Source organism: Aegilops tauschii, chromosome 4 (assembly GCF_002575655.3).
Source record: "Aegilops tauschii subsp. strangulata cultivar AL8/78 chromosome 4, Aet v6.0, whole genome shotgun sequence".
Taxonomy (NCBI): Eukaryota; Viridiplantae; Streptophyta; class Magnoliopsida; order Poales; family Poaceae; genus Aegilops; species Aegilops tauschii.
The window spans coordinates 484,173,173-484,201,143 of NC_053038.3; the positions used below are offsets into that span (position 1 = coordinate 484,173,173).

At 42.4% G+C, this 27,971-nt stretch overlaps 1 protein-coding gene across 1 annotated transcript; it reads left to right on the forward strand.

The window, feature by feature from the left end:
• Positions 1-1,268: 1,268 nt before the first annotated feature.
• Positions 1,269-20,614, forward strand: LOC109755736 (protein PIR). The gene is made up of 30 exons (XM_020314627.4): positions 1,269-1,547; positions 2,275-2,347; positions 2,617-2,681; positions 3,612-3,689; positions 4,553-4,672; positions 5,044-5,114; positions 5,594-5,686; positions 6,473-6,542; positions 6,760-6,824; positions 7,260-7,455; positions 7,579-7,730; positions 8,004-8,097; positions 8,335-8,550; positions 9,255-9,466; positions 9,739-9,886; positions 12,083-12,251; positions 12,519-12,595; positions 13,453-13,623; positions 14,890-14,966; positions 15,061-15,163; positions 15,810-15,929; positions 16,057-16,200; positions 16,574-16,723; positions 17,435-17,578; positions 17,909-17,996; positions 18,444-18,571; positions 18,883-19,087; positions 19,416-19,588; positions 19,877-20,098; positions 20,208-20,614. Exons 1-30 carry the CDS (start codon positions 1,494-1,496, stop codon positions 20,403-20,405), a joined length of 3,876 nt encoding a protein of 1,291 aa, XP_020170216.1. The 5' UTR covers positions 1,269-1,493; the 3' UTR covers positions 20,406-20,614.
• The last annotated feature ends 7,357 nt before the right edge of the window (positions 20,615-27,971 follow it).

Here is a 27,971-nt window from a genome sequence, read left to right on the forward strand (position 1 = left end):
GGCGTGCGTGATGAGCGTATGTAGAGAAAAACTTGAGCATAACTAAGCAGGCAGGCATGCGTGATGAGCGTATGTAGTACTCCTATTGTTCTTTTTTCTATTTAGATTCAGGCAAGCTGTTCACTTGTTCAGACTTCACACGAGCACCTGCACCTCTGCTCGTAAAATCGGGCTCTGGATTTCCGCCGGAGCCCCATCTCGCAGCTACTGGGCCGGTCCATTACTGTGGCTGCGGCCTGAGTTTTTCCTCTGCAGTTTTCTTATCGGGGTTTCACCGTTTGCAACGGTTTCATTTGTTTTGTCTTCTTCTGTTTTTTTGTGGTTTTCTTCCTTTTTTATTTTTATTTTTAATTTATTTTTAACACCTGTTTACATTAGAACACATTGTACATTTTCCAGATATATGATTAATAATTTTGTATACACGCTTAATTTTTCAAACACATGATCAATTTTTTCAAATATTTGTTTTGATGTCTACTTTGTATTTTTTTACATACACAATGTGCATTTATGGTATATATATGAAATATTTTTTACAAATGTTAAACATTTTTTAAATGTAACATATATATTTTTGAAACCCAAGAACATTTCATCGCTTGGCGCCGCCGCTTCCCCCCTCCACCACTTGAGCCGGATTAGCCTCCTCGCTGCGGTCATACCACCTTGTTTTTCAATTTTCAGGGCTTGTTGAGCTGTGCCCTCGGCAGAACCCTCTTATACTATTTGTTGTGCTACTTCTCTCTGTGTGTGTGGACCTATGTTCAACTTTGTGGCTGTGGTGGTTTGATTTATATATAAAGTGGGGCGAACGCCTTCTTCGGAAACCCACAAACATTTTTAGATGTCATGAATTTTTATTCAATGCTATCAAAATTTTGTTGAATTACACTATTTTTTTTACATTGTATTAATATTTTTCCAATTCGAGGTTAATTTTTTGAAAAATTGAAGTACATATTTTTTGGAATATATTTATTTATATTTTTTCGAAAATATAAAAAAAATTAATAAATAAAAAAGTAGCAAAAACCAGAAAAAACCCTACGATAATAACACAGCAGGCCTAATCTCCCCTAAAAAAAGCACGGCCCAATCTGCAGAACTGGGCTCAAAGTAGCGACAGCCCAGTCAGCTCCACCGGACTGGATGGACCGCGGGTCCACGACGCGGCGGAATCATTTCGTTCGTTCACTCGGTAACTCGTCGTAACGGACGAACGCCGTGCCGTCGTCCTCTCTCTCCACTTTCACTTCGAGTACACTCCACGCCTTCTCTCTCCGTTCACCCCTCTTTACTCCACCGTCCGTCCCCACGGCGTACGTCGTCAGTCGTCACAGCTCAGCCCACGGTCCGACACGAGCTGGTGGTGCATCTCCTCTCCCCTCCCACTACTTCGCCACTTCGCTCCCACCCACTCCGGCCCACCGCCGCGCACCCCTCCTCCCCGGCGCCCCGCCCGCGTCCGCATCCGCCGGCGGTGCGGCGCCATGGCCATCCCCGTCGAGGAGGCCATCGCCGCCCTCTCGACCTTCTCCCTCGAGGTAAAACCCCCGTCCAGGCCCGCTCCTCCCCATCCCCCCGTTCCCAGCTGGCGCCCGATCTGCTCGTCGGGCCCGGGCCAGCAGAAGCACTGCGCGGGGAAATGCGGTGCTCTGCAGGGGCTTTCCGCTTCCGGCGCTGCGAATTTGACGGTGGTAGCCTCAGCGCTGGCCGTCCTGCTGCTTCAGTTGAACCCCACTAGAGGAGTGTAGAGGCATGCTTTGCTGCCGCAGTTCAACTGTAGTCGAGTGCTGGTCTGCTGTTAGGTGCCCTTTAATTTAGGCTAGGTTGAGTTTCCTTCCAGTTCTATGTAGTTCAAATGTTGGATGGGGTGACTGCTATGCTTCCTATGAGCTGCTTTACATGTGGGTCACTTGTCAACTATTGTTCTTATCGAGCTCATTGTCAGCCTAGTTCCCAGGTTAAGGTAATCTAGTGTCAGTTCCATTGTTTTCGTAGTTCGCGGGTTTGCAATGGCTTGAATTGTGATATGTAGAAGTTCAGTTTGATGGGTTATTGGGAGGCTGTTGTGGACTCTGCATAACCATGTTTGACTTAGGTTAGGCAGTCTGCCAATGTGGCTATTCACTTTACATAGGTAGGAATGTGTTGTTGCAGGGTGCAAACTTCAGATTCTTGTGTAATCAGTTATGATCTTTTTTGTAGTAATGTCTGCCCTGCTCTGCTCGACCCTGAGTTTCTATTAATTAGTTATGTTTTAAATTTCAGGACGAGCAGCCAGATGTGCAGGGATTAGCCGTGCTCCTGTCAAGTGAAAGATACGCAACTAATAGTCCTATCGGTATGTGAACGCGATAAATGTCTTTCATCTCATGGATGCTTTGAAGTACATTGTTATGCACAATTGTTGTGCTGATGCCTGATAGGCAGATGCCACTCACAGCCACATCCACAAGACATGAATCTACCCATCCCATTGCATGCCTTGTGATTAATTTTCCATGTTTTCCTGCTCTCAAAAGAATCGTTGAACTATCCAACAAAAAACTCCAGTATTTCAATTAATGTTAAATTGAGTATTGTAATAGAAAATTGCACTTTTATGTTCAGAGTACAGCGATGTTGCTGCTTATCGTCTATCATTAGGGGAAGATACAAAAGCAATCAACCAGCTGGTATGTAACTGCTAGTTTCTTTGCTGTTGCATTGTGCACGATCTTCTCTTTCTGATCAATATATATTCGCTCCCTTTTGGTTGCCAATTATTTTTCTTAAAGTGACGTCCCTGCGAGTATCTAATAACTATGCCATCTTTTGATCTATAACTATTTAGTTCCTTTTTTTGGGGGAAATTCTTGTATTTAGGTGAGGTGCATCTGAATAACTGATATATGTACCATTTTACTGCTACTGATCTATATGAAGTATAAAATTTTAACTTAAGAAGCAATCTCAGTCATTTAGTTCTATACTCTTGCTGCCTAGCCAAAACATCCCCTCTTTACATGGACGTGCACTCAAACATGTGCATGCATACTTTTTTTCATGGCACCATCATCATACTTGATTCATCGTAGGTATATGCTAGTGTATATACTATCTACCTTTGTCTCATCATGACTACTGTCAACTTTCCATTTACCTGCTATTTTCTCACCACTATACTGATCAACACTATATCACCACAAGTCCTCGATCACTATCTTCTCTATTACCACTATTATTAACAATAACTGCACTTTCTTTTGTTCCTATTTATTATTGAAAATAATAATAATCACGTAGCCAAGATTCCTGAGTTAAAGGGGTCTCAGCTCTGTACTTAGTCCTAGCAACTGTTATAGTAATGGTTTAGGTGAATGTACCCTTAATATAATATAAATCACGAGAAAAAAACTTGTAGTTTTAAGGAGCAAAATGGATCTGGAAAGGATTGTATATTTTGGTAATATCGTAGCTCAGTTATTCTAATCCCATTTCCCCTCTTTTGTTCCTTTCTCCTATCTATCTTCTTACTGTAAATACGTTTCTGCATGTTGCCTTAACTGGAAAATGCTTACTTACTTTCTCTTTTTCACTGTCTTGTGGATGAACATGAACTGCAGAATGCTCTGATTCAAGAGGGAAAGGAAATGGCTTCTTTGCTGTACACATACCGTAGCTGTGTTAAGGCGCTACCTCAGGTTAACTTCTCCTTACTCTGTCCATCCATTTATTTCCATCTAAATAATCGCCACATTATACCATAATGCTGTGGATGTCTCAAAAGAAATTTTGCATTATTCTTTTTCTCTTCCAATTCTACAACATATGGATATTAAAATCACCGGTAATTCTGCAATGTTACTGACAACGTCTGTAACTAATGTTTCTCCTTTGAATCACTGGTAGTTCTGTCATTAATTTGTAAATTTAATCTGCTAGCACACAGCTACTCCCTTTTTCCACTTTCCACGACGGTCAATCAAGATATATGCAAACTTCTGTTAGTTGTTATGTTGATTGAACCACATCCTCACTGCACCTGGCTCTGATTTGAGCTGATTAGTTTTCTGAAGTTTCATCTTGTGGATTCTGAACCCAAATATCTACCACTGAGCTAATAGCCCGTCGCGCGCTCCTCCCAGAGTATTGATTCTTTCCCAATAAATGTAGACTTTTTTCTGTAAATACTGCGTATTTGATTCCATCCATAAATCGACTTTCCCTCCTATACTCCGAGTTCCAGTATTGATAAAAATATCATAGGCACGGACACTTCCTTTAAGAAAGCCGTACTCTCATCAGCTTTCAAGTAGATAAAGAAGTTAAGGCTAGTGACATCAGCTGTCGGCTATTGGCCTTTGTGAAAGCTTCTGTTCAATATGTTTTATGCTTTCTCACTTTTTGATTAGCTTATCTGGTACTTGTGCATTGAGTCTTTTCTCTAATGTTGATATAATAGTGCATAATTCTCTTAGTGCTGTATAAATTCTCTACCATGAAGTACATAATTCTCTACTGTAGTCTTCACTGAGTATCATGGACTGTCGAACACTGAATGCAGCTGCCAGATTCAATGAAGCATAGCCAGGCAGATTTGTACCTAGAAACATATCAAGTTCTTGACTTGGAAATGAGTCGTTTACGTGAAATTCAGAGGTGGCAAGCATCTGCTGCTTCAAAGGTAGGACCCCCAATGTGTCTAGCAATTTAGTTTCTTCATCATACTTGTCTCTTATAGAGTACCTGCTTCCATACGGCACTGATGGCTACTTTTCACCAAAGATTCTTGTATGCTATTGTTAATGCAAAATTGAGTAAAACCTGTCTGACAACCCCTGGAACTTTCTTGAAATTGAAGTACATATGATGTTTTACATTAGGACAAGTGTCCTGTCATCTTTGCTACCAATCAACTAGGGTTTGGACCTGTGTCATCGTCACCATTTTTCTTGTGGTACCATAGTAATGTTTAGCATTTGCCAGCAGTGCAAGACCTTCAGAAATATTTCAGCATCATTGCAGATTTTAACAGCATTTTGTTATCTGGTGCAGCTGGCAGCTGATATGCAGAGGTTTTCTAGGCCCGAGAGACTGGTTAATGGACCCACAGTCACTCATTTTTGGTTTGTTCTTTTGCCCTGGTGTCTGTTCTTTAGCTTTCTTTTCAAGAAATACTATGATGTCTATGATTACGATTTCACAAATTGAATATCAACTGGACATTCGTTTACTACTCGAAATAGTAAAACTAGCTGGTTCTAATTGTCAGCCAACGAAACAATACATCTAAACCAGAGGAAAAGCATTCTGGTAACAGTTTCCAGAACTCTGTCTCTGGAGTATCCACTTATTGGTTAGCAGACATGGACATAGATATTCGATGCCACAATTGTGCTGCTATAAATGGGATCTATTTCATCATTCTGGTTCCAGATGAATCGGTGTATGTTTGACTTCTGATTACTTCGTCAGCCTGTAGAGGGAAAATAGAGCTTCCAAACTTAACCTAATTTTGTTAATCTATTTCTTAGAGTAGCATTGTTAAGTCCATGTATTTTCAATTGAGAATCTAGTTTATGGTTTTATTTTGATTTTAATGCAGGTCTATGCTGAAATTGCTTGATGTCCTACTACAGCTTGATCATCTTAAGAATGCAAAAGCAAGTATACCTAATGATTTTTCATGGTACAAGAGGTATATGGTCATGCCTTAACTTTTAATTCCCAGACCACGTACCACAAAATGAAGAAATGCGTTGATGAAGTAAAATTGGTTGGTTGCCAATTGATTTTCTCACTATTCAATAGCTGTGAACAAAACTCTCTTTTTGGTAGGGACATAGGCATGTAGGGTAACTAGCAGCAATGAATCATGGATTGTAGTCCACATTCACCTTCAGTTAATTATTCGCTACTTGCTTCCAATAAGTAATTAGTACTACATGCTAACGTTTCCATGTTTTGCATGTATGCTTTAAGGTGAGGTATGTATTCGCTAGTTTAGAGATCAAATACTCACCCGATTCTAAGGGAGTTCTACTAACCTACTGAAGAATAGTGAGCAGATTGCACGAATGGTTGGGACTGCTTGCTTTGAGTGGCGTGTGTAACTGAGTAACTCTTGCAACTTCCAACAGGCTGCAGTTACTGTACCTATATATATTAGCATATCACAAATTTATGATTCTACTCTCAACATAGTTTGGTGCATGCTGTAGTTATTACTGATTAAAAAGAAACCATTTATTAGATCTGCATTAGTTACTTAGGATCAGCCTACCATGGCCAATTTACTATTTAAAGATTAAACTACTTTGCTACCTACCTATAAGAGCATAAACATGTACCAATATTTGCAGAAATTGAATATTTTATGGTACATGCTTTTTTGTTATGATTTATGGCTTTGAAGGCGCATCCATGTTAGTCTTGGTCCACATAGATGCTCCGAGAATTTATTAGTCCTTACACTTTGATGCAGAACATTTACTCAAGTAAGCACCCAGTGGCAGGACACCGACACTATGAGAGAAGAGCTGGATGATCTTCAGGTTGCTGATTTGTCATATCATTGAAAATCTAAGTCACCATGATCATGGTCATTTCTGCATTATATTATAACATTTCAAGTATTGCTTCGAGAATGGACACTCTTCCACTTTTAGTTAGGAATGGACTCTGAGGCCAATACCTCTCATTGAGTTGTTTGCCATAAAATCTATAATGGTGTAACCATGCATTTAATTTGATTTTTGCTACTATTTGCAGATTTTTCTGAGCACCAGATGGGCCATCTTGTTAAATTTGCATGCTGAGATGTTTCGGACAAATACGTATCCTACTATCCTGTTTTCTTTCTTAGACATGACTATGCATGCTCAGCAGTAGGAAAATAATGCGCGTTCAAAATATATAGTATCTTTGATACATCTACCAGATCACCACAAGAATTTTGCTGCCCATAGTACAAAGATTTTCGAGCCATAGGAAAAAGTAGAGTCTGCCCATTCAAAAAATATATAGTATCCGACTGAGGGAAAATATGTCACCTTGGTTAGAAGATTGTGGGGATGCAGTTCGGCATTTGACGTCGTTGTTTATAAATCATGCACTTGAACAATTTTCTGTTGATGTCTGATGGTCATGTACAATTTTAGATGGCTTCTAAATCTGCTTATTATTATGTACCTACTACAACTACTGTTCTTGCGTGTTGCTGTTATTTTCTTTGTCCATGGCAGTTATGATTCCCTTGACTCAAAGAATAGTGTTGAGGACATTCTACAGGTCCTTATAGTATTCTGCGTGGAGTCATTGGAATTAGACTTTGCTCTTCTTTTCCCTGAGCGTCACACCCTACTTCGTGTTCTCCCAGTTTTGGTTGTTCTAGCAACCTCATCGGAGAAAGAGAGCGAGTCACTCTATAAGAGAGTCAAGATAAACCGTCTTCTCAATATTTTTAAGGTATGATTATCATCTTCTAGCTGTTCTGTTAACCTATTTTTTTAGAAAAAGTTTAATCTATCTATTTGTGCTATTTAGGTTATATTTACCATTTATTTACTATTACTCGCACCTATTTTGCAGAATGATCCAGTTATTCCGGCATTTCCAGATCTGCATTTATCCCCTGCTGCAATGTTGAAGGAATTGTCATCATATTTTCAAAATTTCTCCAGTCAAATTCGTCTTCTTACTCTTCCAGCTCCCCATGAAATTCCTCCTCGTGAGCTACAAGAATATCCTTTCTGCCAAGTCTTCTAATCATGTTTTTGTCAACGGGGCAGGTTGAGGATGCAACAAATGTTGGCTACTACCCAAACAGATGTGACTATTGTCTAAGCAAATCAATATTTCAATTAAAGAATGATATAAAATCAAACAGATTTTTCTTGGGGATGATAAACATCATGAATTAACAAGCTATATAAAGTGGTTAAAAAAAATGAGCTATATATATATATTTACATATGGAAAGTACTATCGTGCTTTAAATTCCTTAACTGAACCACTTATCAGAGACATTACCTGATTCTGAACCACATGGGAACTATAAGAGCTGAGCATGATGATTTCTCTATACGTTTTGCCTCTGCAATGAACCAGGTGATGTTATTATCATTTTGAGTTACCAAAAGTAATCACTGTCACAAACATTGTCTCAATTGTTTCTGCTAATTGTACTCATTGAGCTTAAATTGATGCAGCACATTTGTTTATTCCTGGAGATCTAAATTAGCAATTTTTTTTGGAAAAGAGACTTAATTTCTCTAAGCTAATGAAGCTTATTTTAATTTGGTAGGCTGTGAGCTGCATTGATATTGACCTGTACTGTACTTTCAGATGATAACATTGAAGTCATCAGATGGTGCAGATAATGATTGGTCTAGGGATATTAAGGGGAACATGTATGATACTGTTGTGGAAGGCTTCCAGCTTCTTAGTCGATGGACTGGCAGGATCTGGGAACAGTGTGCTTGGAAATTTTCACGCCCTTGCAAAGAGCCACCTATTTCAGATTCTCAACAAGATTCAGCGACATTTTTTGACTACGAAAAGGTCTACCTTTTTGCTTTGCAAGAAGTATTTGTAGCATCCATTTTCTTCTTGTTTGTTTATGCAATATACAACACTCAATTGCATTATTATCATTTAAGTGAGGGGCATTGAAGTGGCCATGTTGGAAAAAGTTGACTCACCTTGTGAATGATGTACTTGACTGAGTGCTGTTCTATCTCGTGTATCCACTTTGTCCGGCCCTTTTAACATCCTGAATGCATTTCAAACAGAGCATCCTAAATGTCTTCAGTGTTTAATTTCATTTAATTGGGCTTAGTAATTTGAAGATGCATGTTCTAGTGCAGACAACAGTTTTCATCTATTCACCGCTTTCATTTTGTAAATGCTGACCAAATTGGTCTTGATGCAGCTATGTGCATGAGCCCCTATCCCTGAACCCTTGACTTGCCTGTGCATTTTAATTGAGTTTGAGACATGTGGGCTCACAAATGTTTCCTCTCCCAGTTCGTCATTCTGGAACTAACTGATTAAGTGTTTCTGAGCATGTGCTACGTTTTGTCTTCTCAGCCTTAGGGTGGCTATTAACTGTCGTGTTCTCTCTCAAACAGATAATATTAGCGGAAATCTTTTGCTATCCATGTTTGTAAAATGATCTCTGTATTTCATAAGCTGTAAGACTGATTTGATTTTTTTTTTTGTGTTCATAACTTATATTTAGTGACTATTTTGCAACTTGCATGCAGGTAGTACGTTGGAACTATACTGCAGAAGAAAGAAGGGCCCTGCTTGAATTAATCGGTTATATAAAGAGTATTGGATTGATGATGCAACATTGTGACACCTTGGTGTCTGAAGCTTTGTGGGAAACAATACATATGGAGGTCCAGGATTTTGTACAGGATAAACTAGATACAATGCTTCGCACAACATTTCGGAAGAAGAAGGACCTTTCTCGGTAATTTGTTCTGCCTCAGCCATCCTTGTATTTACTTTATACTGAGATTTACCCTCCATAGCTCCAATGGTCTCAGATAGGTTGGTATATTGCTCGCTATGTCGTTGGCAACACATAGTAATTTATTCAGTTTGAGATTGACACATTTTCTCAATGTGATGTTGTCTTTGTCATCTATATTTATTTTTGTGAAATCGTTCTTTCTGAAATGTGACAATACATTAAGGGGAACTTTATAATGTTTTGTTCATTTTTCTTTGCTATTCTTTCAGGATTCTCTCTGATATGCGAACCCTCTCCGCAGATTGGATGGCCAACACCAGCAAGGCAGATCCAGAGCAGCATTCGCTACACCAAGAAACTGAGGAAATGAGGCAAAGCACATTTTACCCGAGACCAGTTGCACCAACAGCTGCACAGGTTTTACAAGCGTTTTAAACATAAAAAGCAATTATTTGTTAATTGTATGCTTAGCCCCCCACCTTGTTTACAGTAATAAAGGCTAAATGGTTTAAATTCTCATTCAGTAGGCTAACGGTCTAGCACTTAAGCTGCATTATCATATATAGCAGCGTATTTTGAGCATCTACCATATCTGAAACAGAACTCCGCCTATGTTGTCTCAACATAGCCGGTCCCAAGCCCGGGTAAAGGAGGGTTGTGATAGGCTTGGCGAGCCAACGTAAAAACTCAGCCACTCTTATGGAGATGAAACCCAAAAGATTTTCGTTGGGGCGTAACCCTCTCAGTGACGCGCCGCATCGGTGGCAAATATCACCAAAGAACTAGCTCCGGACAGGGGTGCGTGGAAGCTTGCTATCCATGTGGCACAGCCATGAGTTGGTCGCGAGATCTTATGGGTTTCACCTCTAGCCTACCCCAACTTGTTTGGGACTAAAGGCTTTGTTGTTGTTGTTGTACCATATCTGAAACAGTTTAAGGACATGACTAAATACAGCCTATTCAATGTTCTGTGGTTTCTAACATGTGACTCCAGCAGCTCAAATTCAAACAATCCCAGATTTGAAGCTTGTAAGTTGTAACTATAGGTGGCTAGGTGGCATTGATTTTATTGAACAACATTATTCTACTCTTTTTTTTTTTGAGAAAACGCAAAAGACTTTTGCGTTTCATTGTATTGAAAAGAAGGAGTTTGGTACAATCCTCCTAGGAGGCGAGTTTACAAGGTGAGCACAGGCACACTAGTGGACATCCCATATTCTACTCATTTTCATTAGTCTAAAATGGCTAGGCAATCCACATATACACTTCAACACCCCCTCTCACGTGTGACACGGGAAGTCAACACGTGAATAGACTCAGAGTATGGCTCAAGAGGCCTATACCTGGACACAGAGGGGGGCAGCAGCAACTTTTTGGATAACTGCGAAAGTCAGGACTTGAACTCAAGACCTTAGGCTCTGATACCATGTTAAGCTTCATGCACTAGCCAACGCAACCAAAAGTCCGAACTGATGGAAATGGCTAGGCAATCCACATATACACTTCAACAATAATAATGTAATAACCGTTAAGCTTCATGCACTAGCCAACGCAACCAAAAGTCCGAACTGATGGAAATGGCTAGGCAATCCACATATACACTTCAACAATAATAATGTAATAACCGTTAAGCTTCATGCACTAGCCAACGCAACCAAAAGTCCGAACTGATGGAAAGGGCTAGGCAATCCACATACACACTTCAATACCCCTCTCACGTGTGACGCGGAAAGTCAACACGTGGATAGGCTCAGAGGTATGGCTCAAGACGCCTATACGTGGCCAAACGGGGGCAGCAGCAATCTTTGGATAAATTGCGAAAGCCAAGACTTGAACTCAAAACCTTGCTCCGATACCATGTTAAGCTTCATGCACTAGCGAACGCAACAAAAAGTCCGAACTGATGGAAAGGGCTAGGCAATCCACGTACGCACTTCAACAATAACACCAAATCTGCTGACTGAGTCACCGGGGTGCTATTTTTTCTAACCAGTTCACTGGAACTTTGAGTTTTCTGGTAACACATGCTAGTTTTTTTTTGTGCTACATACTGTTCTCATAAGGAGATAAAGGGCCAGAATTATAGTTGAAATGTATGTTCATGTATCACTTATCATCATCTCAAAAATCTCAAATCATTTCTAGGCAACATATGGAGTTAGCAAACACTGTGTTCTAATTTCTGAAGGTTCTTGTGAATATCTAGAGCTGACAGAGGATTGCATATTTAATTTAAGAGCTTCTTTAGAACATCTAGAGTTGACTGAGTCTTTTTGAAAGATGATTTTGAATTTGTAAAGCTCTCTTCACTTCACTGTAAAACTATGCATATTTGATTTTGCACTAACACAAAAGTTATATATAAATGGTTGGCTCTGTTTATTTTTGTACTTCTGTTTCTGATGATTCTGATGTGCAATTTCCAAGTATATGGAATGGGAATCGATTAGAACCCCATTAAAATAAATATAAAATGTTACATTTAGGTTTTTAATTTTCTAATTTTACATCTTGCTGTAAATAGTAATTTTTGTTATGTGTTCTAGTTACGAATATTTTGTTCACTCTGCATTTGATTTCTAACTTCTACTTCTGTTATCAAACTTCATACAGATCCATTGTTTGCAATTTCTCATCTGTGAGCTTGTATCTGGTGGTAATCTGAGAAAACCTGGAGGGCTATTTGGGAATAGTAGCTCTGGAATACCTGTGGAAGATCTTAAACAGCTAGAGACGTTTTTCTACAAGCTCAGTTTTTTCTTGCATATTTTGGACTTTACAGGTACCTCTGCGGTCTCAAGATAAGGAATAACAATTCTCATATGCATGCACTTGCTGGTTGCTGCTGTATGTGCATTTCTTGCGCTCAATACCTAATCTATTTTTAATCATCTATGTTGTACTCATGGGGAAATGCATTCAGTTTATTCTAATTCGTTCTATTATTAAAGAGTGCCAATCTAAATTCGGAAAGTTTGTATTTAGTATTTTCAACTTTATTTTCCTTTGGATAATGTAATTAACTGTCAACTTTTGTGGACACATGCAGCAACGATTGGTACACTAACTGATCTTGGATTTCTTTGGTTTCGAGAGTTCTACCTGGAATCTTCCCGTGTTATCCAGGTGCATCATTTCACATTGCTTAGTGAAGTACAATGAAATTCAAGATGATAACAACTATTAATAAGAATTTAGATATAGCTTTGAAGTGTCCTGGTGTTAGGATTGCCACATCAAATCTCTTTAAGTGGCAAGTTTATCATTCCTTTTTGTTTCTTTTTCATTGTTTACACCCAAATTAGTTCTGCAAGTTATGTTTGTTTCATGACCAGAATTCTAATTTAATTTGGACATATGTAACTTGGAGAAGCATGGTGAATACTCAACATATGCAAAGAGTCGAGGACACTTAATGTAGGATATCGTATGATACACTTGTAACTGTGTTATTTGAGATCACACATATAAGATTCATTACAAATGAGGTAGCAATGCATTGATCTTTGTTCATAAATTCTACTCCCTCCATTCCATAATTTTTGTCATGGTTTAAGTTCAAATTGAACTAAAAAGACGACAAGACTTATGGAACGGAGGGAGTACTAATTACAGGATTGAAGAGTTTTAGGGGGGGGGGGGGGGGGGTTGGTTGGTTAGGCTTAACTTTGGCTTTTAGATTTTGGCTTACAAGCTAAAAGATGACCTATTCGCAAAAAAAAGCTAAAAGATCACCTATTTATGTGCTTTTGTCTTTGTCTTTTGGCTCTTGACTGTGCTGTGTTCTTCGTGCTCTAGTTTGCCTTCTGAGGATAATACTATCCTGTCTGTCGGGAAATACTATGAAAGCGTTTCGGTCCATATTAACTCTACATACTAAATCATGTTTAACTAGTTGCAGCTAGCCGAGTTGCCACTCCACAATTTTATTTATACAGCTTATGGTCATGCACTGTTTATACTAACTTTGGTGTTGATGACAGTTTCCAATCGAATGTTCCCTCCCTTGGATGCTGGTGGATCATGTCATTGAATCTCAAGATGCTGGCCTTCTTGAAAGCATTTTGATACCACTTGACCTCTACAATGACTCTGCTCAACATGCACTAACTTATCTCAAACAGAGATTTCTCTATGACGAAATTGAAGCTGAGGTGAGCAATTACAATTATGGCGTTAGCCCTTTTTCAGTTTGCGTTGCTATGCCGAGTGTTGGTTGTTTTTCATCTCTTGACTGAATATCAGCGTCTTCAACTCCTGTCATTGCATTCATGCTTTTTGATGGAGGGTAGAGGAGCTGAAGAATCTGTGCTGTTTTACCCCTTTGTTTAATAACCATTTGAAGACGGTTTCAAATTTCTGCTATCACATCTTGTCCCTTCTCATTGCTCTCTTCCTCCCTTCTCACAACATCTATCTATAAAAAAGTCTACTAAGGCAAACTCATGATTCTTATATGGTGCTGTTATCTATACTGGATTACGTGCTAATATTTTATATGGTGTTATGAACATGTTTGCTTATGTTGCCAGCCATTTGAGATATTCTCATTTACCACAAGGATTTCTTGTCTTTTACCAGTCTATTCACAAGTGCACTGTCATTCTTACAAAGTTTGTGGAATGAGCTAAATTGGTTATATGTTGTTCTCGTTATCACTTGCTGGTGTAACTATTTGGACACACATTGTGTAATTATGTCATGTCCATTCCTCAGAAACAACTATAGTGTTTCTACTGCATTTTAATTTTCAGTAATTTTACTGCGAAAATACCAAAGGTGAATATGGTTCCACGCGCACACACATGAATAGTAAAACGAAAAAAGTAGGAAAAAATAAAAAAATCTAAAATCTTGAGGTATCAAACTTGGTTGACTGGTCTACTCACACGTGAATTTTTGTGAAGAAATGACACATGGTATTCTCAGCGAAGAAAACGAAATCGGATCTTACTGTTACTTCAAACAGCAATATTTTTTATAGCATTGATTTTGACTTTTTTGCCTAGAATACCACGGATGCCATTTCTTCGTGAAAATTCACGTGTGAGTAGGTCAGTCGACCAAGTTTGATACCCTAAAATTTCAGAATTTTTAGATTTCTTCTAGTTTTTTCTCTTCTGATTTTACTGTTCATAACCGGTGCACATGGAACTATGTTCCAAAAATTCCTGTCCATCATTGCTTCAAATTATAAAATCACTGCATGCATGAGTGTATGTTCGCCATTGGTGTAATACCAGAGCCCATTTCGGTTCATCTTCGAGCTGCTTGCTTATACAGTTATGAACTCTGGGAAATTGACATGTTTAGGCAAAAGGTTGTTGCTATGGGCTGGAAGTTCCTGAAACATTATAATTAATCTTCCTGTTTTGCATTTGTAAGCATCTTACTGGTGTTTCTTTTGCACTGATTTGCAGGTCGATCTTTCCTTTGATCTTCTTGTCCAGAAGCTTAATGAGGTCATCTTTACATATTATAAGAGTTGTGCAGCAAGGTATGAACCTTCTCTTTTCAGTTTTACCTGTGCACTGATTTACCTGGAATGCTTTTTTTGTCTGCGCTGATCCATCTCCCTCCCTCATATGCAGTACTCTTCTTGATAGTTCATTTACCTATGCATGTGATGATGGTGAGAAGTACTTTGTCAAACCCTTGAGATTTGATGCAATTTTCAAGCTAAGAAGAGTCATGGTAAGGTTTTTTTTGATATGGTTTATGTTGAGGCTTTTCGGTATCTATTGATCAATAGCAGCTGTTCATGTAATCATTAGCATTTATGAACCACATACCTTTCTTTCCGTCTTCTAAATGTTGGATCCTTGATTTCAAGTCAGTTAATTAGAACAGTTTTTAATACTAACAAACTGTGCAGAAATATACTTTTCTACATTTTGAGAGCCACATCAATATCTCCTTGTTTTCAAGTTTGTGTTTTACACTGGTAGTATACACTCATGAGAGAAACTGCACATACAATATGGGTACTAGTGCCAAGGGTGCTGTGTTAAATGCCATACGGAGTTTTTTGTTTTATCATATTTGGTACGCCTGCCACACTATCTATATTGTGATTTCTTGAATTTGCATGCACAATCAAGATTTGGTGGGGTTACCTTTCAATTACCCTTTACAGCTGTGCTTTCAGCTTCTAAACTAGCATTTGGTGTTTGATTTTTGGTTCGTCCTTTGACTTTGAGACATGAACGCAAAACCATCTGGTTTCATGCTCAGTTCATCTGCCTACATGTCAATCTCTATTCATTTCAGGCTACTATCCATACCAAATCTTTCTTTACTGTGTTCCAGTGTTGCTGAAACAATTCATTTCACGTCTCAGATCTTAGGGAGGACAATTGACTTAAGAAGTCTAATTACTCAGAGAATGAACAAACTGTTCCGAGAAAATATCGATTTCCTACTGGAGCGCTTCGAATATGGAGATCTATGCGGTGTTGTAGTAAGATTCTTTTATCTTTATGTTCAGACAATCTATCATGTGTTCAATTATATTTTCTTAAGCAATTTACATGTTTATTCTGGCCAATCACTGTTTGGAACTTTGGCTTGTTTGTCTTCTCAATTAGGAACTACAACAACTACTGGATATTTTGGAGCTTACACATCAGTCAATATCAAGATTTCTTGAACTGGATTCTTACTCTCTTATGATTAGTGAAATGCAAGAGAACCTTTCACTGGTTTCTTATTCGAGTCGCATCTCTTCTCAGGTTTGGGCCTGTCCTTCCATGCTTATTCTGATGTGTAATATGACTTAGTAATGAGATTGAATCTCAATATGCCTGGTAGTCATGATCTGTATTTCCTTTTCTTGTATTAGCTTGTTCTTTCTCTGGTTGGGGAATTCACTAGTTTCTATTGTGTAATCTTCGTCTGTGCAACTGGTGAACAATGTATTATTGCGGGCAGTTGCACATGAAAGACAAAACCTTTATGCTTTTGCTGGGAAGTCACAGTATCAGCAGTGATGCTACAATATGATATATTGATATGCATCTCTATGTCTATTCCTGCAAAAAACCGCTTGTTCATTTATCCAGTTAAAATTTTATCTAAATTTGACAAATTTTCTGATCGACCCAGATATGGAATGAGATGCAAACAGATTTCTTGCCCAATTTCATCCTGTGTAATACTACACAACGGTTTGTGAGGTCATTAAAAGGAGCTCATCACTCTTCTCAGAGATCAGATGCTTCTACTGGGAAACCTTACTTCTACTGTGGATCGCATGTAAGCACCTGCTATTAATCTGCCACGTGCGATTCCCAGTACTTGTTACTGAATATGCCACTTGTCATTTCCAGTATTTTTTACTTATGAATATGCAAGTGCTACACATAGTTAAATCTTGGAGTTATATAACATGAAGTTCTGATGGAAAAATGAAAGCATCATGGACTAATGAGCAACTCTGGAAGTAAGGCAGATTTAAAGTTACTAGCGGATACCCCATGCGTTGCTGCAGAAATTGGTTGATAAAAATTTGGGTTGGTAACATGAGAACAAAAAATTTAAATACATAGGAGTTATTATATTTTATTATGTATGATTGTAACAATATTTGTTGAATATAAATAGAATAATTTGATGGAAAATATTTTCCCATGCATGGTTAAATGTTAAATGTTGTGGTGGGTCTTTTCCCATGCATGATTGCATGTTGAAGTGGGCCTTATCCCATTCATAGTTGTATGGTGAGGTGGCATACTTGCATGTTGAGATAAATAAGTTAGTGGGGATGACTCTCTTAGATATATAGGATTTGGATAGCTGGGATGTTGGTATATATGACAGTACAATTTGCAAGATATGACATCATTGCATCTCATACTTCATGATGTTTTCCTTTTCACTCATCCAAAATGGGTTACCATGTTTACCTCAACATGATATCCACCAGAGACCTTATTCTCTATTGCTGCACTCTCATTGTCTTTGTAGGATTTGACAATGGCATACCAGGGTCTTGCTGGTCTGTACCGTGACTTCTTTGGGATCCCTCACATGTTTGCAGTTGTTAAACTTCTTGGTTCCAGATCATTACCTGGTATTATCCGTGCTTTACTGGATCATATATCAAGTAAGGTGAGTGTATAACTGTTAGCTAACTTTAAGGTAACATGTCCTCAAGGCACAGTATCCTAATAAGCCAAAGTAAAATTACTGTATAGAAATATGCTTGAGTGCTTGGCTGCGTCTCTGATAACTGAAATACTAGGAAGGCAGACCTAGGAGACAACATGAAGTTTACTAAGTACTCCCTCCGTTCCATATTAGTTTTCGCTCAAATGGATGTATCTACTGAAATACGTCTGCTAGATACATCCGTTTCAGCGACAACTAATATGGAACGGAGGGAGTACTATTTTTCTGGACTTGATACTAAGTGACTAATAATTTGCTCTTCCTGTTCAGATAACAGCTATGGTGCCAAAAGTAACAGGATTGCAAGAAGCACTGCCAAAGTCTATTGGACTTCTTTCGTTTGATGGTGGTATAGCAGGTAACATGTTAGCTGGTGGCAATCAGAGTTCCAAATCCCAACAGGAATGGGCTCCCATGATGGCTTTCTGCAAATACCTGCATGAAACATAACATAGTGGGTGCTGCATAATTTATGTACAGTTGCCCAATCTGTTCTGCTTGAGCTTATCTTACGAGGAAAACTAAGTTTCTGTAGAAGTTCCATTTTAGATGATGTACTTATCGTATCTCCTAAAGAACAGAGGACTACATAAGCGAACAGAGGACTACCTAAACAGCATAGTTTTTCGTGCTGCTAATTTGGTACATTGTCAGTGTGGTTCTAAAGTGGCAGAATCAAATTCTAACTGATAAGTCCATATTGTTTTCTTTAGCATTGGATGACTCTGGACCATACAAGTTTTGGCAGGTTCCTTAATTAGTCAAACTCTTTTTATTTATGAATAGCATGCTGCATGTATTGTAGGCTGCCAGAAGATAATTCATGAAATATTGACATGGGAAGCGAAATCAGATGTGAAAGTTGAAGTTCTTCATGATCTTAAGGAAATTGGAAGTGCTTTGTATTGGATGAGCCTTCTGGACATTGTTTTGGTGAGCTTATTTCCATAGGCATTTTTTTTAAATTTTCCATGATTGTCAAATTGTAAGTTTACTATTCTGCGTTATGCTTTCATTGTCCTGCTTGAGCTTTTACACTGCCTATACATGTTAATATTCTTTGTCCATTCCACTATCTGTTAAGTTGTTTGGTTTATATAAACACATCGGTCTGCATTCTTTCTATTGTAAGCAGATGTCATTCAGTTGTGGTTATTTTTTTGTCACTTTTTCTGTCCCGCCTGTTTTATAATGTTGTAAAATATTCCATTTATCTTACTGGTCCATATTTGTTTCTCCAACAGAGACAAATCGACACTACACAGTTCATGCAATCAGCTCCATGGTTGGGATTGGTACCAGGAAATGACGGGCAAGTGAAGCATGCCTACTCTGATAATACTCCATTTACCACACTGCTCAGTGCTGCCACCAGTGCAGTTGCATCGAGTCCTGCATGCGCAAATCCATCTTCATATCTTGTCATGTCAAAGCAGGCTGAAGCTGCTAGTAAGTCCATATTAAATGACGTTTTTTTGCTTGTTATCTTTCAGAAAAAACGATAAAGTTTGTGGACGCTTACCCTCCAGATTAGGCATCTCAATTAGTAGAGCTGGTTTTTCTTGTAATGAAATCAATAGTGCTAGTTAGGCCTTCGCTTGGATGGGTTCAGAACAGGTGGGGTCTCACCCTAATCCTATCTGAAAACTAAAATTTGGTTTAAATCAAACCCCTCCCGCCCCATCCAAGTGGAGCCTTAAAGCATGCGAATCTGTGTTTTTCTTATCTACTGCTTTTACCATGTTACGAGTTTGGATTAAACTTCTCTTTGCAATAGGCCTATTGTACAAGTCAAATCTCAACTCAGGGAGCGTGCTGGAGTATGCTCTTGCTTTCACAAGTGCTGCCCTGGATAGACATTACAGCAAATGGAGTGCAACTCCAAAGACAGGTTTCATTGACATAACCACATCGAAGGACTTCTATCGTGTTTTTAGTGGTCTTCAGTATGTAAGTAAACTCTGTTGTGCCCATCATCTACAGCTTTTTAGCTGCAGCTTCTGAATGTTTGTTGCACCTATTTAAAAAATAACTGCATAGATAACAAATCATTTCTCTCCGTAGCCTCTACCTTGTACCGATTGCTCTTTTTTCTGGCTTTAGCAGTTCTACTTCCTCTGCCATGGCATAAAACTTCAGAGCTATTGATGACTTTCTTTCATGATTGCAGTATAGTTTTAGTGCCTCATCCTTTTGCAGTGACTGAGTAAGTAGATTTTTGCTTCTCATCTTATCCAGAGCTACTTGGAAGATAGCATGACCAATCCTTCAAAGAAACGAGAAATGTTGGGCGACTCTGTAGCATGGGCTGGCTGTACAATCATGTACTTGCTGGGGCAGCAGCTACATTTCGAGCTATTCGATTTCTCCTACCAATTTCTCAACGTGGCAGAAATAGAAACCGCGACAGTTTCACTTTATCAACCCGCGGATAGGAGCAAAAGCCCAAATATCTTCCAGGTGAGATCACTTCCTACTTTCCCAGCCTGAAGTTAAAGACACTCTCAATATTTTATCTCAGTCGATTTTGGAGATTCACATTGCTTTTGCTTATGGTGTTTGCGAGAAGGGCTACGAGGTCATCCTTGAAGCGATGAGGAAGGCTAGGAGGCTGAACAACCACGTGTTCTCCATGTTGAGAGCGCGGTGCCCCCTCGAGGACAAGGTTGCGTGTGCCATCAAGCCGAGTGGGGCGCCCCTTCACCGTATGAAGTTTAGCAACACAGTTTCTGCATTCGAGACATTGCCACAGAGAGCGAACTCGTAGTTACCAGGCGGATGTGTGTGTTTTTTTTTTCCTTTCGGGTCTTATCTCGTATGTATGTGAGCTCATGTATTTGTGTCGTTATGGACCTAATGTATATATACTTCTATGTAACTGTAGTCATTAACGCTGAACCCAGACAATTTAGTAAATAGTGTATCTTATGGATCTAGATTGCAATTTGAGCCTAATAATAGCTGTTGATATCCTAATATGTGGCGTTCCGAAAGGACATGCGACCAATATGTTATTACTGCTATATCTGCAATAGTAATTTAACCCATAGCTGCAAGCATATGTTCTAAAGTGGCAATTAAATACGAAAGCAGCAGAGGCGCGCCGCTCGCTGATCACCCACGGCCAGCAGACTTGCATGAGGTTGTTGATTAGCATCCAAAAGAACGTTCATATGCATGGTGGTGGTTTTGTATGCCATAATCCACAAATGAATTAATGTAGAGTATCAGCCAAAGTCTTGTCTTAACCCGTCAAAGTATGCCCTACATCTTGAAACAGATTGGAGTACAAATATTAGTATTTCCAAACTTGTACTAAATCAGCGACATTTAGGCCGTGTTTGGAATCTCTCCGCTCCCCTCAACAACGCGGAGCTCGGTTTGAGCTGCTCCTTAAGAGGCTGCAGCAGCCTGCTCCGCTCTAGGAGCTGAGTCGCGGGAGCGAAGAGAAACCGAACAAGCTCTTGTTTTGCGAGTGGAGGGAGTATGATGTACTACTGTAAATACAGTATCTGTATGTAGCAAACATGACACGTATAGCAGGAATTAGTACATCATCTCAATGACTGGGAGCTGCCTCCAAACCTAAACCTAAACAGACACTCCCACATGCATCTGCAAGAACATCACGAGACACGAGTTCATGCGCACGCATTCTCCGCCTGTATCAGCAACTTTTGCCTGTCCAATCAATAATGGTGATCAGCACATAGCTAGCATCGGCATATATTGGATTCCGGAGCTAGCAGCTCAGTTTATTACTAATAATATAACAGCGTAGTACTACGCACTAGCTTTTGGAGCTGTTTCTGTCAGCCTAAAAAGTCTGAAAAGGAGTGTGTCTGCTGTTAGCGCATGAGTTCTCTACAAGAAACACCTGACCGCGTCATTCTATCAGAAAGAGGACACAGAAAATAATAGTACTATAATGAAGGGAACCCTAAAGTTACTTTGTGGACGTCCCCGGTGTGACCTTCAGCACCACATACGCCATCGATTCCGAGGAATCATTCATGTGATCGAGCAGGCATATGTATGTGCATGCCTGTGGGTAGTACTAGTTGATAAAGATATCGTACTGCTCTAGTTCATAAAGATAATACGAGATAAATAAAGAAGTCTAGTGCAGTACCACCAACGAAAAGTTCTTCACACGACAATAATGTAGCTTGCTTCGTTCGGTACTCCATCTTGGATAAAGTTGAAAAAAGAGGAAATTCTGTCCTTCGATTATAATTGAGATTTTTATTCATGGTAATACGTGTCTCATCAATATCATAGTATAAGTTATGTAGACATCGACATTGACAAAACTAAAAAGATAGAACCCTTTGCATTAAGGACCACCATCCAACAAGGAAAACTAGAATCAAAACTGAAGAATCCCGTGAGCTTGACACCTACCTGCCTCCGGCGCCACCACAACAGGCACCAATGGAAAATATGACGGATCACCTCCTCACCTGAGCTCGACACGGCTCCATTGCTGATATGCAGCTTTGCGGACCTTCAAGGTGGCTCACCAAAGGCGAAGCCATTGCCGTTGAATGAATCAGACCGGAAAAACACTCCAGAAATGCCATCGAACTCTAGATCTGGCACCCCCACTCGAAGAAAACGTTAGAGGAGGAAACCATACCTGCCAACCGCCAACCACGACCCCATCACACGATCCGATGTCTTTCAGATGCCGCCAACGCAAACCACAATCTGCATCCGCTCCTGGACTACCTCCCAAACTCCGCGTCGACGCTGGAGTAGACACCGCGGTGGAGCCCGAGGACACAAGTCCACCGCAAGGATACCGCCATCGCCACGACATCCCCTCTTGAAGAGACTAGTTTCCAAGTCCATCACCAACTATAGAGGCGATCGCCTTGCCGGGGAAGGATCTGGTGATTCTTTATTCAGCGTCGCCGTCGCCGCTGCTGCTGTCGAAGCCAAGACCTCAAACAACCCAAAACCTAAGCTACTAGGGCCCTAAAACCTAAAGCTAGGACAATCCACGCGCACGGGATCCGACGACCCCCCTCACCACCGACAACCGAGAGGTCATCGACGGAGGGGAGCCGTCGGAAGACGCCCGAAAGGCTAGGCTCTCTTGGCGGCGGCTAGGGTTTCTAGTCGCTTGTCTCCAGAGGGAAAAACAACTCGAAAGAGGGTCTTTCCAATCGAGATTCACGGCTAGTTCTAATGGATCGTGTGTTGATTGTGGGTATTTTTTTCCAACAATACGTTGTATATACCCGCTGTTAGACTCTGTATATACTGGGCCCCATGTGTAATTGTATTGTACATTGTTATGTACCTCTCTATATAATGAAAAGGTCACCCCACGTTGGAGGTGAGCCACAAACCCTAAAACCCTTGTCTAATATGGTATCTGACCTAACGATCTAATGTCTTCCGCTCCGCCTCTGCCGCCAGCCGCCGCCGCCGCGTCAAGCGCCGCCGACACCGCGGCTTCCTTCCCCGCCCTTCTGCCGCCGGCCTCGGTCTGCATGGATCACTCGTTCCTCCCGCCGTCCCTCGCGCGTCTCCTCAATGGCGGGACTGCGCCCTACACGGCGGATGGATCGCTCGCCCCCTGCAGACCCAATCGGCGGGGTCCCTCTTCGCCGGCCCGGTGTCATCGTTGTACGCTGGCGTATCGTCCTCATCGCCCGCTGCTTCGGCCCGGTCCCAGCCACCGCCGCCGCCTCCGCCTGCCACGCACTCCCTGGTGCCCGCGCCGCCGCCATCGACTGCATGCACCCGATGGTGCGTGCGGTCGCACCTACTCCGGCTGCCTCCATCTACACCGCAGCCGGCCCTGTCGTTGCCGACGTCGCCCATGTGAATCATGGCGGCTCTGGTGGCTACCCGCTGTATGCGGCCCCGTACGCCCCGCCGCCACCCGCGCGTCCTTCCTACGGCGCGTACCCTGGCCAGGGCTCGTATCCGGCTCCGCCGCCTTATGGTGCATCCTACGCATACGGTGCCCAACACATGTACGCACCGCCCGCGGCTCCGTCTGCACCGATGCCCTCTCCCGTGCCATATGTGGATGTTGAAGCTGCTCTGGCCGCGATCTCCTCGCCGCCGTTTTTGTTCTCGCACCTCCTTCCAGTGAAACTTAAATCGGACAATTATTTGTACTGGCGTGCTCAGGTGCTACCTCTCCTTCGCAGCCATTATTTGGAGGGGTTCGTCAATGGCACCTTGCCGTGTCCGCCGCCACAGCATCCGATGTTCTGTGCGTGGATCGCTCAGGACCAAGCCATCCTCTCAGCCATCCAGTCTTCCCTGGGTGAGGGTGTGGCCGGACTCGTCCTCTTTGCTGCATCTTCTCACGAGGTGTGGGACATCCTGGAGTCGAGTTTTTTGTCTCAGTCTACTGCTCAGTCTATGGCCATCCGTGCCAAGCTTGGTGAGACTCGCAAGGACAATGGTACGGTGACCGCCTTCTACAACAAAGTCAAGAAGTTGGCCGACACCCTTGCTTCCATTGGAGAGCCCCTTCATGACAGCGAGTTCACGTCCTTCATCCTCGCCGGCCTCGACAGCGACTACGACTCGCTTGCCGAGGTGATTAATGAACGCAAGGAGCCTATTCGTCCTCAGGAGCTCTACAACCGTCTCCTGCCTACGGAGCAACGGCTCAATGCGCTCCGCCCCGACGTCTCCATCGACTCCTCCGTTAACGCTATGTACCGCGGCAAAGGCGGCAGCCGTGGCTCCTCTACAGCCTCGTCCTCGGGAGGAGGGGGCAAGTCCGGTGGCGCGTCCCCTGCCCAGCCGCAGGCCCCGCGTCCTGGCGCCTCGGTGGTAGTTGTCGACGGCCGCGCTTGCGCCTGCTGTACCGCTTGTGGTGCGGCTCAGCCATGTTAGTTCTGTGGCCTACCTCGCCATGTTGCCTCCCACTGTCATCGCCGGTTCAAGACTGACTTCCTCGGCCTCGGCAATAATGGCAAGGGCAACGAGCGTCAAGTTAACATGGCGCAACAGGGTCACACTCCCTCTTATCCTGTCGATCCTTCTTGGTACATGGACACTGGAGCCACAACTCACGTCACGAACGAGCTGGGCAAGCTAACTGTTCAGTAGCCTTACCGCGGGCATGACAAGGTTCACACAGCTAATGGGGCAGGTATGCACATTTCACATGTTGGTCAGGCATCACTTCTCACAAACACCTCTAGGACATTGCATCTTAGGAATGTTCTTCGTGTTCCCACAGTCGCACGTAACTTACTCTCTGTTCCTAAACTTACACAGGATAATAATGTTTTCTGTGAATTTCACCCGTTTCATATCTTTGTTAAGGATCATGCTACGAGGAACATACTTCTTAGAGGTCGTTACCGGCGTGGTTTATATGCTCTTGATGTGCCCACCGACGTTCCTGCTCTTGCTGCTGCGTTCCAAGTCTTTAGTGGCGTTCGTGCGTCTCCTTCACCATGGCACTCTCGCCTTGGTCATCCAGCGTCACCCATTGTTCGCCATGTCCTCCATCATCATGAGCTACCGTCAGAGTCTAGTAATAAAGCTGCCGCTGTCTTTGATGCCTGTCAGCAAGGCAAGAGTCATCAGTTACCTTTTTCTGTTTCTACACATATAGTCAAAACTCCTCTTGAGCTTGTGTTTTCAGATGTATGGGGTCCTGCCCAGCTGTCCGTTAGTGGACACGAATATTATGTCAGTTTCATTGATGCTTATAGTCGCTTTACCTAGATTTATCTTCTTAAGCATAAGTCTGATGTGTTTAATATGTTTTTAAAATTTCAAGCACATGTTGAGCGTCTCCTTAATCATAAAATCATTCATGTCCAGTCGGATTTGGGGGGAGGGGGGTGAGTACCGCAATCTTAGCACTTTCTTTGAAAAACTTGGAATTGCTCATCGTGTCTTTGCCCACATACACATCAGCAGAATGGTTCAGCTGAACGTAAGCACCGTCATATTGTTGAAACTGGGTTAAACTTGCTCGCTCATGCATCTGTTCCGTTTCGGTTTTGGAGTGATGCCTTCACTACAACCTGTTTTCTTATAAATAGGCTTCCTTCAAGGCTCCTTCACATGAAAACTCCACTTGAACTCTTGCTTGGTCAGATTCCTGATTACACGTTTCTTAAAGTGTTCGGTTGTGCGTGTTGGCCACATCTCTGTCCGTATAATAATCGCAAGCTTGAGTTCCGCTCAAAGAAATGTGTCTTTCTTGGGTATAGTTCCGTTCACAGAGGGTATAAGTGCCTTCATGTCCCGTCTAATTGTGTGTATATCTCACGAGATGTTGTTTTTGATGAGCATGTTTTTCCCTTTTCTGCTCTCCCCCACCTGACACGAGTTCCACACCGCCAGTGCACCCATCCACTATATTGCCTAATCAATTTGTAGATGCTGCACATTCGCCCTCTTTGTTGTCTAACCATGGTGCAGGTATTGGGATATGTGCACAGCTGGAACTCCTGGACGAGGGTGACTCTCCGGCTCCCTCATCCCCGACCGCTCTGTCGTCCTCGCCCGATCACGTCGATCGGTTGCCTCCTTGCATGTCCCATGCAACGAGCCTGCCTATGCCCGCGACCGCGGCCTCTGCGTCGCGCGCCAGCGCTCCGGCCCAGCCGCCGCTTCTGCTGACCGATGGGTCGGCCCAGTGGGCCGTCTCGTCTTCACCGGTGTCCCCGACACTGCCGCCTGGGCCGTCCTCTGCACCGACGCCTGGACCGTCCCCGCCTGGGAGCCCACCGCCGTCCACGTCGCTTGCGCGGTCCTCGCCCAGCTCGCTTGGACCGGAGTCGCCCTCCAGTGGGTCGGCGTCCCCTGCTGTGTCTACATCGTCACCGCCTTCGACTACATCGACATCTGTCATGACGGATGCCGCGCCCTCATCTCCGTCAGTTTCGCCACCCGCTCCGCCCCCTGTGTTGCGCCCCCATACACGTAACAAAAGTGGGGTGGTTCGTCCTAAGAAACGCACGGATGGCACGGTTGCCTGGCTTGCGACTTGCATGGCGCAGGCCTAGTCAGACCCTACTGTTGAGCCACGACATTTTCAGGCTGCCCTGAGTATCCCTCACTGGCGCACTGCGATGGAACAAGAATACCACGCTCTTCTCAAGAATGACACGTGGCGTTTGGTTCCTCCCAAGGCTGGTGTCAACATCATTGATTCCAAGTGGGTCTTCAAGGTAAAGAAACATGCTAATGGCTCTATCGAGAGATACAAGGCTAGACTGGTTGCTAAAGGATTCAAACAGCACCATGGCCTTGATTATGAGGACACCTTCAGTCCGGTGGTCAAACCTACCACTATCCGGCTTCTGCTCTCCCTGGCTATTACTCGTGGATGGTCTCTTCGTCAGCTTGATGTTCAGAATGCTTTCCTTCATGGTTTCCTTGAGGAGGAGGTTTACATGCGTCAGCCTCCTGGTTTTGTTGATCCAGCTCGTCCGCAGCATCTGTGTCGTCTTGTTAAGGCGCTCTATGGTCTGAAGCAGGCTCCTTGTGCTTGGCATGCACGTCTTGGCACCACTCTTCGGGCTCATGGGTTTGTTCCCTCTACGGCTAATACCTCGTTATTTCTTCTTCAACGACCTACAGTTACTATGTATCTACTGGTCTATGTTGATGATATCATCCTCGTCAGCTCCTCGGACTATGCTGCGGATCGCTTGGTTTCTGCTTTGAGCGCTGATTTTGCCGTTAAGGATCTTGGGCAGCTTCACTAGTTCCTTGGGCTGGAAGTTTTGTCCTCTGGCTCTGGCTTGACACTTACTCAGCAGAAGTACTCTCTTGATATTCTTCGACGGGCTGGTATGCTCCAGTGCAAGCCAGCTACTACGCCTATGTCCTCTACTGACTGACTATCTGCTCTTGATGGTTCTCTTCTCTTTGCTGATGAGGCTACTTAGTATTACAGTATTGTTGGTGGCTTGCAGTACTTGACTACCACCCGTCCTGATGTCTCCTATGCTGTTAATCGTGTCTGCCAGTTTCTTCATGCTCCTCGAGACTCTCACCGGACTGAGGTTAAGCGCATACTGCGCTATATCCGGTTCACTTCTTCTTATGGCTTGCATCTGCAACCGGCCCCCTTTGGAGTTCTCTCTGCGTTCTCTGATGCAGACTGGCCTGGGAGTCCGGATGACAGACGATCAACGAGGGGATATGCAGTGTTCTTTGGTTCTAACTTGATCGCCTGGAGTGCTCGTAAACAAGCAACAGTGTCCCGCAGTGACACTGAAGCTGAGTACAAAGCAGTTGCAAATGCCACAACTGAGCTTATTTGGATACAGTCTTTGCTCAGAGAGCTGAAGATCCCTCAGAAGCAGCCGCCGGTACTTTGGTGTGA